The 17,486-nt window shown below is 43.4% G+C and overlaps 1 protein-coding gene across 2 annotated transcripts in view; it reads right to left on the reverse strand.

Annotated features, from left to right (window-relative positions):
• Window positions 1–13,848, reverse strand: part of LOC132230333 (protein mono-ADP-ribosyltransferase PARP14-like) — a 72,019-nt gene extending 58,171 nt beyond the window's left edge. Inside the window, exons 1-4 of one of the 2 annotated variants that reach the window (XM_059687649.1) lie at window positions 13,633–13,848; window positions 7,902–8,035; window positions 7,129–7,162; window positions 923–1,159 (exon numbers count right to left, since the gene is read on the reverse strand). In XM_059687649.1, coding sequence (XP_059543632.1) covers window positions 923–1,159; window positions 7,129–7,162; window positions 7,902–8,035; window positions 13,633–13,819 — 592 coding nt within the window. In that variant the 5' untranslated portion in view covers window positions 13,820–13,848. The remainder of the gene's footprint in view (window positions 1–922; window positions 1,160–7,128; window positions 7,163–7,901; window positions 8,036–13,632) is intronic. The other variant, XM_059687650.1, reaches the window with a different exon arrangement.
• Window positions 13,849–17,486: the final 3,638 nt, after the last annotated feature.

Genomic DNA, 17,486 nt, shown 5'->3' on the forward strand with positions numbered 1-17,486 from the left:
CAACATCAAACCCAGAACCTTTTGGTGCATGGGATAACATTCTAACCAACGGAGCCACCTGGCCAGGGCATGACCTGTGTTTTTAATTAACTATTCCAGTGCCACAGCTATGGAATAGTGAGGACTTGGAATTGGAAAATGTCCCCGTTATCCTGGAGATGGCTCTTCCAAATCACAGACTCCTTCCACCGACCTCAAAGAGCACTCATTTTCTGCATCACATGCACTTACTCTCCCTGCATATGTGATGACCATGAAAATACTGAGAAGATATATGGCAAAGGGGATAACAGAACAGGCTGTATAGAGGTATGCTGCCAGGGTTCAAATCCAGTTCTTCATTTATTAGCATCTCTGCACCTGTCTCCTTAGGTGTAAAATGAGAAATAATAATAATCATCTCAAAAGGTTGTTGAAAGAAACAAATCAATTAATATATGTAAAGACCTTAGCATAGTAACTGACATACCCTAACAGCATTTGAGTGTTTGCTAGTATTATAATTATTACCTTCAAGTCCAATTGGTAACAAGATCAATATTTACTTCTCTCAATGAGGTAACACGTGAAAACACTCATTCCTATGTTCAGAATCACTTTAAGATTCTTGGACTTTATTTAGATTTTCATTTGGGTGTGTCCTCTCTCTGTCTGTCTGTCTCTCTCTCTTACACACACATACACACACACATACACAGAAAACTCATACAATAAGTTTACTCTATTAAATATGCCATGCCATTATTTGAATTCACAACAAAATTGCTTCTCCTTCAAATAAAAATGATATTTTAACTTGCAGTCCTCTCTTACCAGCTACTAACAAGAGTCTAACTTTCAGAGACATCCCATTAACTATGTGTCCAAAATCCCAAAAGTGCTGTGCAAAGAAGACTGAACATGAAGGGTCAGTTCATCTTACCTATGTATTTTTGAAAGGTAACGACGCCAACATCAAAATCTCGTATTACTTCCACTTCAAAATCAGCACTGGACAGGCCACTTATGTTCTCCACCAACAAGGTTAGCATCATGTCAGTTACATTTGCTTTGAGATTTTCAAATGCAACCAAAGAGGGAATATTTTCACATTGCTTTGGGATATCTTCCATTTTTTCTGATCTTTTGTTGAGAGAGATTTGTGTATCTTCTGATGCATCTGATTTTAGGGATACAAAGGAGGTCAAGATGTTATATTTACCTACCATGATTTCAGCAAAGTAAATTATCATAAGACACTGCCCTCTTTCCTTCCCAACCTCTTAGCTAACTCAAATAAACCAGATCTTAGAAGGCTTCTTGCTTAAATGAAGTATGATGATGATGTTCAATTTTATTACACCTGTTTCTGCTGACATATACTTCTATCTCAGCACCATAGTATAATTATTGAACTCAGTTTCTCAAAAGCAAGGAACATGTTTATGCATCCTGGTATTGCTAGCACATGGTATATAATTGAGGCTCAATGAATGTCTGTTAAATTGTAGATTTGGTGCTTAGACCACTGGAGGAAAGCAAGAATATCTGATGATGGCAAACATGAGCATGATCTAACACTTTATGCTCTGAAAAGCAGTACTTCCCATCACTGAAGAGAAAAAAAAAAGATGCTTGCATTGAATGACTAGGGGATACACAGAGATGGTAAAATGGCCTAGAGGCTATACATGTACATCAAACTCAGTGAATAGCAATCACTCTAGCCAGCTTGTTCCTCCCCATTGTTGACCATAAGTGAGTTACACATATGCATAAGGTCAGTCTCACTCTATGCTTAATCCAGTGCAGTGAAGCATGATGGGCACAATAGGATCTTTAGACATTCTTTGAGCAACTATTCAGTTGGAGCCCTTGTTATGTTAAAGGTACTGGATATGTGGAGAGGGTACATACAAAAAACATTAGATAAGGAGCTTATTTTTCTAATGGAGGTATTCAAGAAAAAATGAGAAGAGAAACTGATATTTGTAAATGTTTATTATGGCAGAGTAAAATGTCATGTGCTTATCAAATCCATTTTGTTTTCTTTCTGGGAAATATTGCCCAGACTTCCTACAATTAAGTTCCTATAATAGAGTTTGTGTGGCTAATGGAATATGGGAAGAAGGGGCGAATTCCACTTCCAAGCCTGACCAATACCTGTCTCCTTCATATGGATCTCCATTTGCCCTTTCAGTGACCCTGGAGGCCATGTGTCAAGGAGGCCTGGATTCCCAAATGACTGCATAAAGCAGTCTACACTCTACCCACCACCCTAGCTGCCAACTACACTGCACTGTGATCTGAGGTGTTGTTTGTTACAGCAGTTAGATCACCCCAACAAATACACACACACACACACACACACACACACACACACACACACACACTCCCAACAAAAAATAGGTTGAGGATTCAATAGCAACATGAACTAGCATTCAATATGACAATCCAGAATGAGTACTGGGCTGGAGGTGAGGCCCCAATGAGTTCAACCCCTGACTCTGCCACTCTTTAGCTATGTGACCTTTGGCACATCTCTTAATTTAAAAATGCAAATATTGGACTGAGTGAATGATAAGAGGCTGGCTAGCAATACAGTTTTATCACCCCACTATTAGAAGCTTCATCACAAGAGAGGCATTGCCATATAAAGAGCACCATCAATTAAGTTAGGATTCCAGGAAAGAGAGATAAAGGGATTGGCTGGCTTGGAATGGCTTTAGAGAAGAGGAGGAATCTGAGTAGATCTTGAAGGGTCTATCGAATTTTGGTAGAGAAAAGTGAGGTAGAGAGTACTGTGAGCAACAGAATACAGGCAGAGTATCGTGTTGTGCCAAACTATTTAGGAAATGGTGATCTGACCAATAAAGGTTAAGGAGCTCTCATGTACAGAGATGTAAGAAATGAGGCCAGAAAAGTCAGCTTCATCCAGAATGTGGTCTGGACTTTATCTTGCAGTAGGTGGTAAGGTGAGCCAGGGAAGGTTTCTGTGAAAAAGATGACCAGAGAAACCAGACATCATCCCGAACTACAGGAAGGCTGGCTGAGTGGAAATTCTATAACTAGAAGGAAAGAGAAAAGCACACTGAGACTCAGAGGAGGTGTGGAAGTAAAGTGCAGAGGTACAGAGGCATGCGCGTGGAAACGGCAGGCAACTGAGGACACGGCTGTCTTTTTTGAATTGGGAGGGAGTCACAAGCCCCAGACTGCTCTGAACTCCAGCTCCGGGAAGGCTCTGGGTACCCAGAATCATACGGGAAGAAACTGGAGTGTCTGGCAGCTGGCAGAACTTAGAACTCCAGAGCCGCTTTCTCTCAGAGGTGCTTGCAGCGATTACTGCAGGACACTGAGACACGGGGCCACTTAGGGCAGGGCTAAGGATCAGCCATAGCTGTTTGCTCCGCCCTGTTGATTCCCTGAGACCCCGCCCCACCCAAGCTGCCACCAGAGGCGTTTGCATATGAAAGGCCTGGCCCTTTGCAATCTGAAAATTACCTAACAAACTGCATCTGGGCCAGACAGACCCAGATCTTCCAAGAGAAGTCCCAAGGCCCCACAGCAGCTTTCATTGCTTCACAGCTGGGCCTCATCTGGGTACCTCCAAACCCCAAACAAGGAAGGGGAATCTTAAGATCTCTTCGTAGCTCCTGCTGGGTAGCCTCAGGTAGAGGCTAAATTAGCACCTCCTTAGAGATCCAAGAGCCAGTGTACCCACTGGTCAGATTGGGACTATCCAGATTACAACTCCTCAGATCCATAAGGGACACACTCAGGGGGCAGACTCAGCGAGCACCAAAGTCCACTGAAGCAAGTCTTGCCTCATAAGGGTGTCTCCAGCACAGAAGTTGTCCCAGCATAGACACAGCTGATTCTCACAGCCAATTAGCCTGGAGGTCAATTCCTCCCAGTAATACCTACAACAATCAAGGCTTAACTACAACTAGACTGTGCACAAAGCCCACAAAGGAGTGCACCAAGAGTGTCCACCTCAGGTAATTGGGGAGGCTGAGCCACTGGGCACTATAGGACACCTAGCACACAAAGCCACTCTACCAACACAGGGAAACATAAAAAATGTGGAGAGAAAGAAACAGGTCAGAAATGGAGGAAAGCAAACTACTGGATATAGAGTTCAAAACCACGGTTATAAGGTTTTTCAAGAATTTTCTAGAAACCGTCGATAACTTTAGTGAGACCCTGGAGGATATGAAAAAAGGCCAACTAGAAATTAAGCATACACTGACTGAAATAAAGAATAATATGCAGAGATCCAACAGCAGACTAGAGGATCCCAAGAATCAAGTCAAAGATTTGAAATACAAAGAAGCAAAAAGTAACCAACCAGAAAAGCAAAAAGAAAAAAGAATCCAAAAATATGAAGATAGTGTAAGGAGCCTCTGGGACAACTTCAAGCGTATCAACATCCGAATTATAGGGGTGCCAGAAGAAGAGAGAACAAGATCTTGAAAACCTCTTTGAAGAAATAATGACAGAAAACTTCCCCTACCTGGTGAAAGAAATAGACTTACAAGTTCAGGAAGCACAGAGAACCCCAAACAAAAGGAACCCAAAGAGGACCACACCAAGACACATCATAATTAAAATGCCAAGAGCAAAAGACAAAGAGAGAATCTTAAAAGCAGCAAGAGAAAGATAGTCAGTTACCTACAAGGGAGTACCTATACAACTGTCAGCTGATTTCTCAACAGAAACTATCCAGGCCAGAATGGAGTGGCAAAAATATTCAAAGTGACGAATACCAAGAACCTACAACCAAGATTACTTTATCCAGCAAAGCTATCATTCAGAATTGAAGGTCAGATAAAGAGCTTCACAGATAAGAAAAAGCTAAAGGAGTTCATCACCACCAAACCAGTATTATATGAAATGCTGAAAGGTATTCTTTAAGAAGAGGAAGAAGAAAAAGATAAAGATAAAAATTGTGAACAGCAAATACATATCTATCAACAAGTGAATCTAAAAATCAAGTGAATAAAAAATCTGATGTACAGAGTAAACTGGTGAATATAATAAAATCAGGGGCATAGAAAGGGAGTGGACTGACAATTCTTGGGGGAAACGGGGTGTGGGGGTGCAGGAAGAGACTGGACAAAAATCATACACTTATGGATGAAGACAGTGGGAGGGGTAAGGGATGAGGGTGAGGTGGGGACTGGTTGGAGGAGGCAATGGGGGGGGGAGGGAACAACTGTAATAATCTGAACAATAAAGATTTAATTAACAAAATAAATGAATAAATAAATAAATAAATAAATAAATAAATAAATAAAACAAGTGAAAAACTGAAAAAAAAAAAGATGACCAGATATCCAGCAATATAAAAGACTGGTTAGATTTAAGGAAAAGGAAAGCAGGTACAGATAGACCCTTGGTTGGCAAACTGTGGGTTGCAAGCCACCTGTGGCTCTTTGGCCCCGTGAGTGTGGCTCTTCCAAAGCCTTAGGAGTACCCTAATTAAGTTTATAACAATGTACCTACCTATATAGTTTAAGTTTAAAAAATTTGGCTCTCAAAAGAAATTTCAATCATTGTACTGTTGATATTTGGCTCTGTTGACTAATGAGTTTGCCGACCACTGAGATAGGCCAAGCAGGGTATTCCTGCCATGCTGGATTTGTAAAGTGATAATGGGGGCCTGGGGTGATGGAGGAATGAATGAGACCAACATATGTAAAAGCATAAAGGAAAGACAAATTTCTAGTAGGTGATGGGCAAACTGGTTATGCACTTGAAGAGAAATAAAAAAGACAGAAGAGGGTACTGGTTTGGAGGCAGATGACACATGTGGCTTCAGACACATTGGCACTAACATATTTTTCAACAGAAAGGTCAGACACAGCTCTGGGATTTAGAAGAGGGTCCAGGCTTGAAATATAGACTCGAAATAAACAGAATTTTCTGACCACAAGTGACCAGAATTTCTCTGCTCTTGTTCGTCTCTCTTCTCTTAGTTCTTCCACTTGCTGGTTTCCACATTTGAGGCCCAACCCAGTTCAGCTTGATCTAAAACCAGATACTGGCTTAGTGCTCATACCCCCTGATGTTGGTGTGCGCCTTTCCCTGCTCTGTCACTGCCTGTCAATCTTTAACCTGAAGCTATGGGTTTCAGGCATACCTAGTGACTTCATGGTGCTGTGTCCTCTGCTCTCCTCATCCCTTAGATATGGGACCTATTAGGTAACCACCCTCCATCCTCATTTTGATCACTATTCTAATGAGTTACTAGATTTCTGACAATGGACCCAAGGCCCTGACAATGACCCCAAGCTCTCATCCTAGTGCCACATTAAAAAAAAGAAAGTTGCAAAAATCTAAACATGTTCTCAAGACAATTTCTACTTTAGAAGAAAATATTTACATATTTTTTGGAATTTTCTTTTCCATAAGATCTGGATATGTATCACTTTATCTCTCTTGCTCAGCCATTCAACACATTTCACTATTTCTTCCCCTTTATAACACCATGCTTAGCCCAGAAAAGTGGGGTAGAGAGTACTGGCTTCTTCAGTAAATGTCAGGTGCTACAGGCTAACACCCAGACACTAGTTAAGCAACAGACTCCACAACATTCACTAGGTGTCGGGCTCTATCTTACAGCCGATGGAGGAAAGGAGCTGCTGCTGCTCTGGAGGGTTGCACCCCATCCTGCACCCAGCACTCAAGCTTTCATCCACAGAGGACCCACACCTTCCTGTAGTGGCTTCTGAGGACAGCAGATCCCACACCCAGTGCTCAGAAACTGACTTGCCACACACAACATCCACTGATACGTCTTGCTTCTAGATGGCAGCTTGGGCACAAGTGGGCTCTAAAGGTCAGTTCATCACCTTCCTTCAGGCCCTCTCAGCCCTCCGCTCAACTGCAAGGTATCTCCCCGTCCCCACAGAGAGAGCTGTTTTCATCCTTCTGACCTGAGACCTTAGAGCTCAAGTGGCTGCCCCAATGTTCACCCTCTGAACAGCTGGCTGAGAGTATAAAGAGAATGAGCCCAAGGCACCACCAAGTTGAGAAAAACCTGCCTTGTGAAGTAAAGAGGATAAAGATGATGTATGTCTACAAGTTCTATCTTTAATCAAAGCAAAACTACCTCATGAAGGCCAGTCATCTCAATTGAGACCTTACCTGGTTCTTTGGCATGTTCTTTGGTCTTGGATTCCTGAAATTCAGACCATAAAGTAGCATTAATAAATTGCCAATAATTCAAATTTCTTTACATTAAGAAAATGTGCCTGAAACCAGCCTGGAGATATAAAGTCAGCAGACACAATCATGAAAAACTCCAGCAATAATGTTTTTGAATGCTCCCCATGTGTAGTGGCACCTCCAGTTAATCAGAACAAAAATTACTGGCAAAAACTAGTCACAGATAACAGAAACCCCAGTGATTACCAAGTGTCTGGGGCATGGGGTAAGATCTGCATCTTTTCCCCATTTGGCATTTAGAGAGTCTTTGCTATGAACACTGTACCATTTGCTTTACACAGGTTGTCTCATCCAACCCTCACAACAATCCAACAAACCAACAAGGTAGATATACTATTACTATACCATTTTAGGAAATACTTAGTACATGCAGTATGGATCGCTATCTCCTCAAAACAATGTAAAAGTAAAACAAATACAGCAAATTCCAAGTTAAGAGCAACCCAAAATTTTATATCTCAAACCACCCTTATTATAACCCCCAAATCTTGACTTTTCTAAAAGTGTCTAAAATCAAACAAAACGTGCCTCCTCTTCATTATTCCATACCTGCCCCACCACATCTGTAAGTTGCATTTCTCACTGCAGTTTGATTTATATTTTTTGTTCCACTAGGTGTTCCTCATTGTGCTTCCCATCCCACACACCTTGGGAGAACACCCTACTTCCTGGCTACTTGCTCCTTTACTTACCTTTGCTGGAATTTTCTCCTTAGAGGCATCATGGACTTCATTTGGGTCTGGAGGCAACTTGACTGTTAACTTAAATGTTCCTTTTCCTGGCAATGGTAACTCATGGTTCCCTCTCTCCAGAACGTTCTGCCGAACTGAAATATCAAAAAAGAAGGAGGAGAAGGAGAACCATCAAGCAATCTTTATTCACAAAATTATTCCATATTTCCAAAGCCTTTGTCATCATCAATCAATTACTCAGCCATTTCCCCAAGAGAGACCTTACGTGGGGAAAAAAAAAAAAAAAAGGAAAAGTTTAGCAAGCTGATATGGATTTGAATTCTATCTTTAAACTTATTTTTTTAACCTAAGTATTCCCAAAGCCTCAGTCTTCTTGTATAATAAGCAATTAATAAAGATTGTATTATATGGGTGTTACGTGGATTAAATCAAAGAAACATAAAGAATGTAGTATAGTACCTGATGCTCAGTGGGCACTCAAAAAGGGAGCAATATTTATTGTACAGTAAATGAAATAACTAAAGCATCCATCACGGTGAGCCAGTGAACATTGGGTGCTGGGACATGGCATAATAGAAGCCATGTTTTAGGAAGGTGACTCTGGTAACCAGGATAAGAATGGCCAGGAGCCTGGTTAATAAGTTTTTCATTAATTCTTCAACTTGTGAAGATAAAAGCCTCACATCTGATAGTAAAAGGAAAAGGAAAAATGGATGGAGAGATTTAAAAAGAAAATAGCACATCAGGCAGCTGGGCTGTAGTGAAAAAAACTGAACAGTGAACATAAGCATTCAAAAAACCTGGATTAGAATTCCAACTCTAGATGAGTGACATTGAGAAACTATCTTAACTTTTCTTAAATCTGTCTTCTCAGTCAAACCAGTGTTCTGTGAATGACTTTTGTAGCACACACAAGAGGTATGCAAATGTAAGTTATAATTATAAGAGGCAGGCAAAGAAAGAAAGGCAAAGCTAGTGTATCTCACAGTGTGGAGAACAGGGAGTGAGTTTAGATGAGGAGATGTGGTCGACATAGTCAGATGGTACAAATATTTCAGGATGAAGGGGAAACTTTGAGAGTTCCCTGCTCTTCACTGTTGTAGCCCTGCCATGAATGTTGGGTTACCATGTTGTATTCTGATATGGTTGGTGTGATGAGGCCAAGGACATAGATAGGACCTCTGTGATACCGTCCTTTTATTATTCCCTAGACTTTGGTAGAGTCCTATCTGGGCATGTATTTATTTATTTATTTATTTATTTTTATTGATATCAGAAAGGAAGGGAGAGGGAGGGAAAGAGAGAGAGAGAGGGAGGGAGGGGGAGAGAGAGAGAGAGAGAGAGAGAGAGAGAGAGAGAGAGAGAGAGAGAAAGAGAGAGAGAGAGAGAGACAGAAACATCAAAGAGGAAAGAGAATCATTGATCAGCTGCCTCCTGCACGCTCCCTACTGGGGATGGAGCCTGCAACCCGGGCATGTGCCCTTGATGGGAATCAATGGAACCAGGGACTGACTAGCACCATGCATTTAAATGTGCCAGCCTGGCCCTGGCTGGTGTTGCTCAATGGTAAGAGTGTCGACAGTCCCATGGAAAGGCCAGGGGTTTTATTCCTGGTCAAGGGCACATACCTGGGTTGCAGGTTCCACCCCCCATCCCAATTAGGGCAAGTGCAGGAGGAAACCAATTGATGTGTCTCTCTCACATCAATGTTTCTTTTTCTCTCTCTCCCTTTTTCCCCTATCCCTTCCAATCAATAGAAAACATATCCTTGTGTGAGAATAAACTAAACAAATTAAATTATAAAATAAAAATGTCAGCCTGGCTCAGCTGGTGTGCTCAATGGTTGAGCTTCAAACTATAAACCAAGAGGTCACAGTTCGATTCCAGGTCAGGGCACATGACCGGGTCTCAGATTCTATCCAACATAGGAGGCATGCAAGAGGCAGCCAAACCATGATTCTCCCTCATCATTAATATTCCTTTTTTAAAAATATATTTTATTGATTTTTTACAGAGAGGAAGGGAGAGGGATAAAGAATTAGAAACATCGATGAGAGAGAAACATGGATCAGCTGCCTCCTGCACACTCCCCACTGAGGATGTGCCCGCAACCAAGGTACATGCCCCTGACCAGAATTGAACCTGGGACCCTTGAGTCCACAAGCCAATGCTCTATCCACTGAGCCAAACCAGTTAGAGCATCATTAATATTTCTATTTTTGTCTCCCTCCCTTCCTCTCAGAAATCAATTAAAAATAATTTAAAAATAAATAAATGTGCCATCCTGTTCTATGTGCAATATGCATGGGCATCACTACTTCAAGAGGACAGAGGGTAGCAAGATCAGTAACTCCCCAACAAGGAAAAGCTGAATCTGTGAGGAATAAAGCTGAATCTCTGATGTCCAGCCACCCTGACCTATGTCCTTCCTGCACTAATCTCAAACCATCCACACTTACTTTTATTAATGGGTTTCCTTACCCCAAAGAGACTGACAATAATCAGGAGCCAAATTATGACCAGAGAGGATGATAAATGTACACATCCAAAAATCTCCCAAGTCAATTTACGCTCAACTTTTCAGAAATTCAATGAACTGTATAAAAGTAAGATGCAGCTTCTCAATAGTTCAGGTTGCTCTACAGTAATTTCTCCAGAGAAATGCTGGTGGGCTCAGCCTGATTATGTGAATTATATGACTAAAATCCTGTTACACGACGAGCCTGCATCTGCTGAGTCCATTTCCTGGTGTGGAGGGGATGAGTCTCCCTGCAAAGAGACGATATCATGCCATAGAGCTGCTAGGGGAGGTCATTTATTGTTAGCAATTTTCTGGCAACTTGCTGCTGAGAAAGCTGCTTCTGATAGGAAACGGAAACTGACTGGGACTTTCCACTCCCCAAGACCTCTGACCATAAAAGGTCATCAGTTACAGGGATTATGAGATGTCTGTGCTGAGGGTAACACAAAGGAGCCATAGGAGCAGCCTGGGGGTGGGAGAAGGGGTCCTGGGCTAGAACAGGTGAAGGAAGAAGCCTGGCAGGAGACTGAAATAGGTTCTAATTTGAGGGCTAGAACAGAATGATGATATCATCACAGAATCATATTTTGCACTGGTTGTATTTCTATGCTGTGTGTATTTCCTATAATGGGCTCCCATTTTATTCATCCAGGGACATCAACAGCCAGCATTCTCAAGCTTTAGTGCCTCAGAGTCACCGAGGGAGCTGGTTCAAAGTGCTGATGTCCTCACCCACCCACACTCAGGGTTCCTGAGTCCCCAGGACAGAGCTGGGCTGTGTCTGTTTAACCCGCTGAGGGTTAATGAGATGCTAAAGAAGAAAGAAGCATTGCTAAGGGCCAGAACCATGGTGATGCTAACAGTTGGAATCAAAGTGGTAACATCCCTTGAGAAAATGGCTTATGCCCTTCTGTGCATTCTTTGGTGAAATTAATCCTTGCAAAATTCTGTACCTGTTTCCATAAAGCTCTGGGCCCAGCAGATCTCCTGTCTTCTGCCCCCTGTCCACCTCACTTCTTTCACACTCTTCTGTGTTCCCCTTTCCTCTCTGGGTTTCATCTTTTCTTTCTGGATCCTTGCTTAAAGCTTTCCAATTTCTCTCATGGCCTTGTAAGCCTCCTTGCCTCTCCTCTGGCCCAAAGACTTCTCAAATCCAGGGAAGGAAAGTGCGATTAGGAGTTGTCCACATCCTCTCCTGGGAGATTCCAATGGAAAAAGTGTGTGCTCTGGGAGTGTCTGGTCACGTGCTTCCCTATAAAGGACCTGGTGGTTGTCTTAAGCAAGCAGATGTTTGGTATTTGTTTTCCTCCTTTCCTTTTTCTTTTGTTGTTGTTGTTAATCCTCACTGGAAGATATTTGTTCATTGGTTTTTAGGGAGAGTGGAAAGGAGGAAGAGAGGGAGAGGGAGTGGCAGAGGGAGAGGGAGTGGCAGAGGGAGAGGGAGAGGGAATGGGAGAGGGAGAGAGAGAGAGAAAGAAGAAGAAGAAGAAGAAGAAGAAGAAGAAGAAGAAGAAGAAGAAGAAGAAGGAGGAGGAGGAGGAGGAGGAGGAGGAGGAGGAGGAGGAGGAGGAGGAGGAGGAGGAGGAGGAGGAGGAGGAGGAGGAGAAGGAGAAGGAGGAGAAGGAGAAGGAGAAGGAGAAGGAGAAGAAGAAGAAGAAGAAGAAGAAGGAGGAGGAGGAGGAGGAGGAGGAGGAGGAGGAGGAGGAGGAGGAGGAGAAGAAGAAGGAGGAGGAGGAGAAGAAAAAGAAGAAGAAAAAGAAGAAGAAGAAGGAGGAGGAGGAGGAGGAGGAGGGAAGGGAGGGAGGGAAGGAAGGAAGGAAGGAAGGAAGGAAGGAAGGAAGGAAGGAAGGAAGGAAGGAAGGAAAGAACTTCGATGTGAGAGAGACACATCTACTCGGGATTGAACCTGCAACCCTTCAGTGCACTGGTCAATGCTCTAACCACTGAACCCACCAGCCAGGGCCTCCTCTTTTCTTCAACAGCAAAAGCAAGCGGGAGGAGAGAACTCAGCTGCTCAACTGCCTGTGAGGGGGAACTTCCCCCTCAAAAGCTCAAAACTCTCAACCTCCTTCAACCCAGTCTGAGGACCAGCCTGAAAACGAGGGACAGGTACCAGCAAACGACCAACAAAGACAGTGGTCATCTCCCTGCAATAACTCTCTCTATGTCACCCAGGCAATGTGATTTTAAGCAGGCCTCTGCCAGTCCCCAGGTGACCCCAGAACCACTGGGAAGCTCCAAAATACATGGGGAAATCTCATGACTCCTCTAATTGCTTAGCCCTCCCCCCCCCATAAAAATTAACAGAAAGAAGAGGGGCTCTTTCTCTCCCTCCTACTCAAATGGAGCACTGCCCATTCCCAGAGAATCAGTTACCAAATCCAGAACAGCACACAAATATGTCTCTTCCAACCCCACACTGACTTTCATTGTCACAGCGGTTCTCAACCTGTGGGGGTCGAACGACCCTTTCACAGGGGTCGCCTAAATACATCCTGCATATCAGATATTTATATTACGATTCATAACAGTAGCAAAATTACAGTTATAAAGTAGCAACGAAAATAATTTTATTGTTGGGGGTCACCACAACATGAGGAACTGTATTAAAGGCTCGGGGCTTTAGGAAGGTTGAGAACCACTGGAAGGACTCACTTGTCCTCAGAATAACTGCACGTATCTCTTCAAAGGTCTGATTTTCATGGTCTCTCCCAACAGAAACCAATGTGCCTATTTTCAACCAAATTTATCTCCCTAACGTATAGTTGGACTTTCACCCCTCGAAACTTTCTCTTCCCTTAAAATCGTGTTCCCATAAACCTTGGGAGTTCTAGAACTGCTGCCTTAATTAATAGGCAGAAGACCAAAAGCGCAAGAGATGCAACTCTGCCATTAGCACTCTGTGTATTAATACATTAACGCACTATGTAGCCTTGTAAAATGAGGCGAGTACCCGGGCTCTCAGCGCCTTTTGGTTCTCCCTGGCGCGGTTCTGCCCCCACCCGCCACCTCCAGGCAGAGGCAGCGCCACTGAATTCCTAGAAGCGCGGGGCAGAGGAACGCAGCGACCTCGCGCATTTCTGGTCCATTCTGCAACCCGCCCACCGCCAACTGCTGCTGCTGGAGCCGGTCCCGCTGCGCGCCCCAGTCCAAGTGTCCCCACAGGGAGAGCCCCATGGTCTCCTCTCACCCCCGCCCCGACGCCCTCACCGTCATGTCGGTTGAAGAGCAGTAGGAAGTGGGCCAGGCTGCCTGGTTCCTGTCGGACCTCACACTCCCCGCCTCCGGATCTCTTTTGGCTCTGGAAGTACAACTGCAACTTAGTGATCAAGCTCTTCGGGGGATCGGGACCCCAGGACCCCTCGACCATTAGCGGGAAGTAGCCAGGCGCAGCCATCCTCAGCCCTGCTCAGGGCAAGACTGCTAGTCCTACCCCAGCTCAAGCAGTTAACTTTGCCTCTCTAGCTTTCGTTTCAGGGAAAAACCCCTCCCTGCTCTTAGGTAACTGCCTTTGGTTATAAACAGCAACCCCAGATTTGATGAGTCACCCCCTCAGAATCTTCACTTTCATCTGGGCCCCAGGGCAAGGCCATCCAGTTATTTGGGTGAACACGGGTCCCTAAACTCAGGGCTCATTTGCCACACACACAAGCCACAGGGGCAATCAGCGGCTTTGTGTCACATTCACAGGTTGTTTTTTTACGTAATATTTACAAGGTGCCATGCACTTGGGATGGATTCAACTGATGGACACAGTTCCTGCTCTCTCTGAGCTCAGGAAGCTTTGGGACAGAGGAGTTAGGACACAGTGGAAAGATTGCTCTGAATGTCCTCTTTTGAAAGGTGTCTATTTAGATCCTTTGCCCATTTTTTGATTGGATTGTGTATCTTCTTTTTGTTAAGTTGTATGAGTTCCCAATAAATTTTGGAGATTAGGCCCTTATGAGATATGACATTGGCAAATATGTTTTCCCACGCAGTGGGCTTTCTTGTTTTCTTGATGGTTTCTTTTGCTGTGCAGAAGCTTTTTATTTTGATGTAGTCCCATTTGTTCATTTTCTCTTTAGTTTCAAGTGCCCTAAGAGCTGTATCAGTGAAGAAATTGCTTCAGCATATGTCTGAGATTTTGTTGCCTTTGGATTCTTCTAGAATTTTTATGGTTTCCCGTGGTACATTTAAGTCCTTTATCCATTTTGAGTTTATTTTTGTGTATGGTGTAAGTCAGTGGTCTAGTTTCATTTTCTTGTATGTATCTGTCCAATTTTCTCAATACCATCTATTGAAGAGACTATCTTGGCTCCATTGTATGTTCTTGCCTCCTTTGTCAAATATTAATTGAGCATATTGGTTTGGGCTGATTTCTGGGCTTTCTATTCTATTCCATTGATCTATATGCCTGTTCTTGTGCCAGTACCAGGCAGTTTTGAGAACAGTGGCTTTGTAATACAGCTTGATATCTGGTATTGAGATCCCACCTACTTTTTTCTTTTTCAGGATCGCTGCAGCTATTCGGGATCTTTTTTTATTCCAGATGAACTTTTGGAGAGTTCGTTCTAGATCTGTGAAGTATGCTGTTGGTATTTTAATGGGAAGTGCATTGAATTTATAGATTGCTTTGGTAGAAAAGGAACACTCGTGCACTGCTGGTGGGAATGCAGACTGGTGCAGCCACTATGGAAGACAGTATGGAGTTTCCTCAAAAAACTAAAAATGGAACTCCCATTTGACCCTGTGATCCCTCTTCTAGGAATATATCCCAAGAAACCAGAAACACCAATCAGAATGGATATGTGCACCCATATGTTCATAGCAGCATAATTCACCATAGCTAAGATCTGGAAACAGCCTAAGTGCCCATCAGTAGATGAATGGATTAGAAAACTGTGGTACATCTACACGATGGAATACTATGCTGCTGTAAAAAAGAAGGAACTCTTACCGTTTGTAACGGCATGGATGGAACTGGAGAGCATTATGCTAAGTGAAATAAGCCAGTCAATGAAGGAAAAATACCCCATGATCTCACTCATTCATGGATAATAAAGAGCATTATAAACTTATGAACAATAATAGATACAGAGGCAGAGCTGCCTCAAACTGATTGTCAAACTGCAGCGGGAAGGTCGGGGAGGGGTGGGGGACAGGAGGGAGGAGGTAAGAAATCAACCGAAGGACTTGTATGCATGCATATAAGCATAACCAATGGACATAAGACACTGGCGGGTAGGGGAGACCAGGGGATTGTCAAGGGCGGGGGGAAAAAAGGACACATATGTAATACCCTTTGTAATACTTTAAGCAATAAAACTATAAAAAAAAGATTGCTCTTGGAAGGAATACAGAGGTGTTCACAGAATGGAACAAATTAGGAGGGGCTCAGGGAGGGCTTATGGGAGGTGAGGTGTAACCTGAGGCCTAAGGATGATGGGGGATAACCTTGGAGGTGTGAGAAGAGGGCATGCCATTTGTTGTACGTGTACAGAACCACTGGCTGTTGTATGGCAGCTAGAGAAGAGGCAGGGAGGCCTCCAAGCGGCTACTGTGTTGTCCCAGGTAAGAGGTGAGAGTGGCTGAGACCAGGGTGCTGGCAGAGGAGGACCTTCTGAGAAAAGGCAGGATTCCAAATCCATACTGAAGGCACAGCTGCAGGACTGGATGAAGGATGTGGGATGACAGATGGCCTGAGCAACCAGCTGGATCAGTGATTTTCAACCGGTGTGCCACAAGAACTTTTAAAACATGCAATACCCGACTATTTAGTCAGGGACACCGACCTCTCTTCCCTTAGATTGTCAAGTTAAAATATGACAACAGCCAACACAACAATAGCTGTCTGATGTGAATAAATCAAAACTATACCTATTTTTTGTCAGATATATATATACACACACACACACACACACACACACACACACACACACACACACACACATTGAGTGGCCAGATTATTATGTTATTATGACCACCTGATGTTTGTAGGCAAATTAGCTATAATTTCACTCTAAAGTTGCTAGAGGGCCAGACCATTATAAATAGGGAAGCAGGTTGTTTACCATGACAGTAGAAGTGATTCTTTTCTGAAGATACGAGTAAATGCGATTTAATAGTCTTTGAACGTGGGATATATTTGAACTTGAGTGACCAGATTATTATGAGCACCCCATCAGTACTTCGTTGAGCCACCTTTTGCCTTCAACACTGCGGCGATTCTTCTTGGCATTGACTCCACAAGATGCGGAAAGGTGATGCGAGGAATCTGACACCATGCCTGATGAATAGCACTGTCCAGTTCTGTGAGATTTGATGGTTGTGGAACCAGCTGCCTGATGGCTCTTTTAACTTCTTCCCACAAATACTAAATTAGATTGAGATCTGGTGATTGTGGGGGCCACCTAAGCATGGTAGTCTCCCTCATGTTCTTGAAACCACTCCTACACAATATGAGCACCGTGGCATGGCACATTGTCTTATTGGAAGAAGCCATTTCCATTGGGATACGCCATCAACGTGATAGGATGAACCTGATCAGCAACGATACTTAGGTATGTTGTGCTATTCAGACGTTGTTCCACACGAATTAAAGGGCCCAAATCATGCAAGGAAAACATGCCCCAAGCCATAACACTGCCCCCACCAGCTTGAAGGGTTGTACTCATGCATGTGGGGTGCATGCTTTCATGTTGTTGCCGCCAAATTCTCAGTCTGCCATCTGCATGATGCAACTGGAAACATGACTTTTCTCCAATGCTCGACAGTCCAATCCTTGTGTTCCTGTGCGAATTGGAGACATTTTTATCTTGGTAACTGCACACAGCAAAGGTGTTTGAACAGGCCTTTGGCTTCCATATCCCATACATGCAGTGTATGGCTAATTTGCCTACAAATATCAGGTGGTCATAATAATCTGGCCACTGAGACAAGCGAAGACAGCTCTTCCAGAAGTGTGACTGAAGCGGAAAGGGAGTTAGGCAGCAGATTATGGGGTTATAAGATCAGGCAGTTGTTGTTATGTTTGTTTTCTGGCTTTTAAAATCTTTTTAAGATGGAAGAGTCTTAGGCACGTT

The sequence above is a fragment of the Myotis daubentonii genome, chromosome 3 (genome assembly GCF_963259705.1).
Source record: "Myotis daubentonii chromosome 3, mMyoDau2.1, whole genome shotgun sequence".
Classification (NCBI taxonomy): domain Eukaryota; kingdom Metazoa; phylum Chordata; class Mammalia; order Chiroptera; family Vespertilionidae; genus Myotis; species Myotis daubentonii.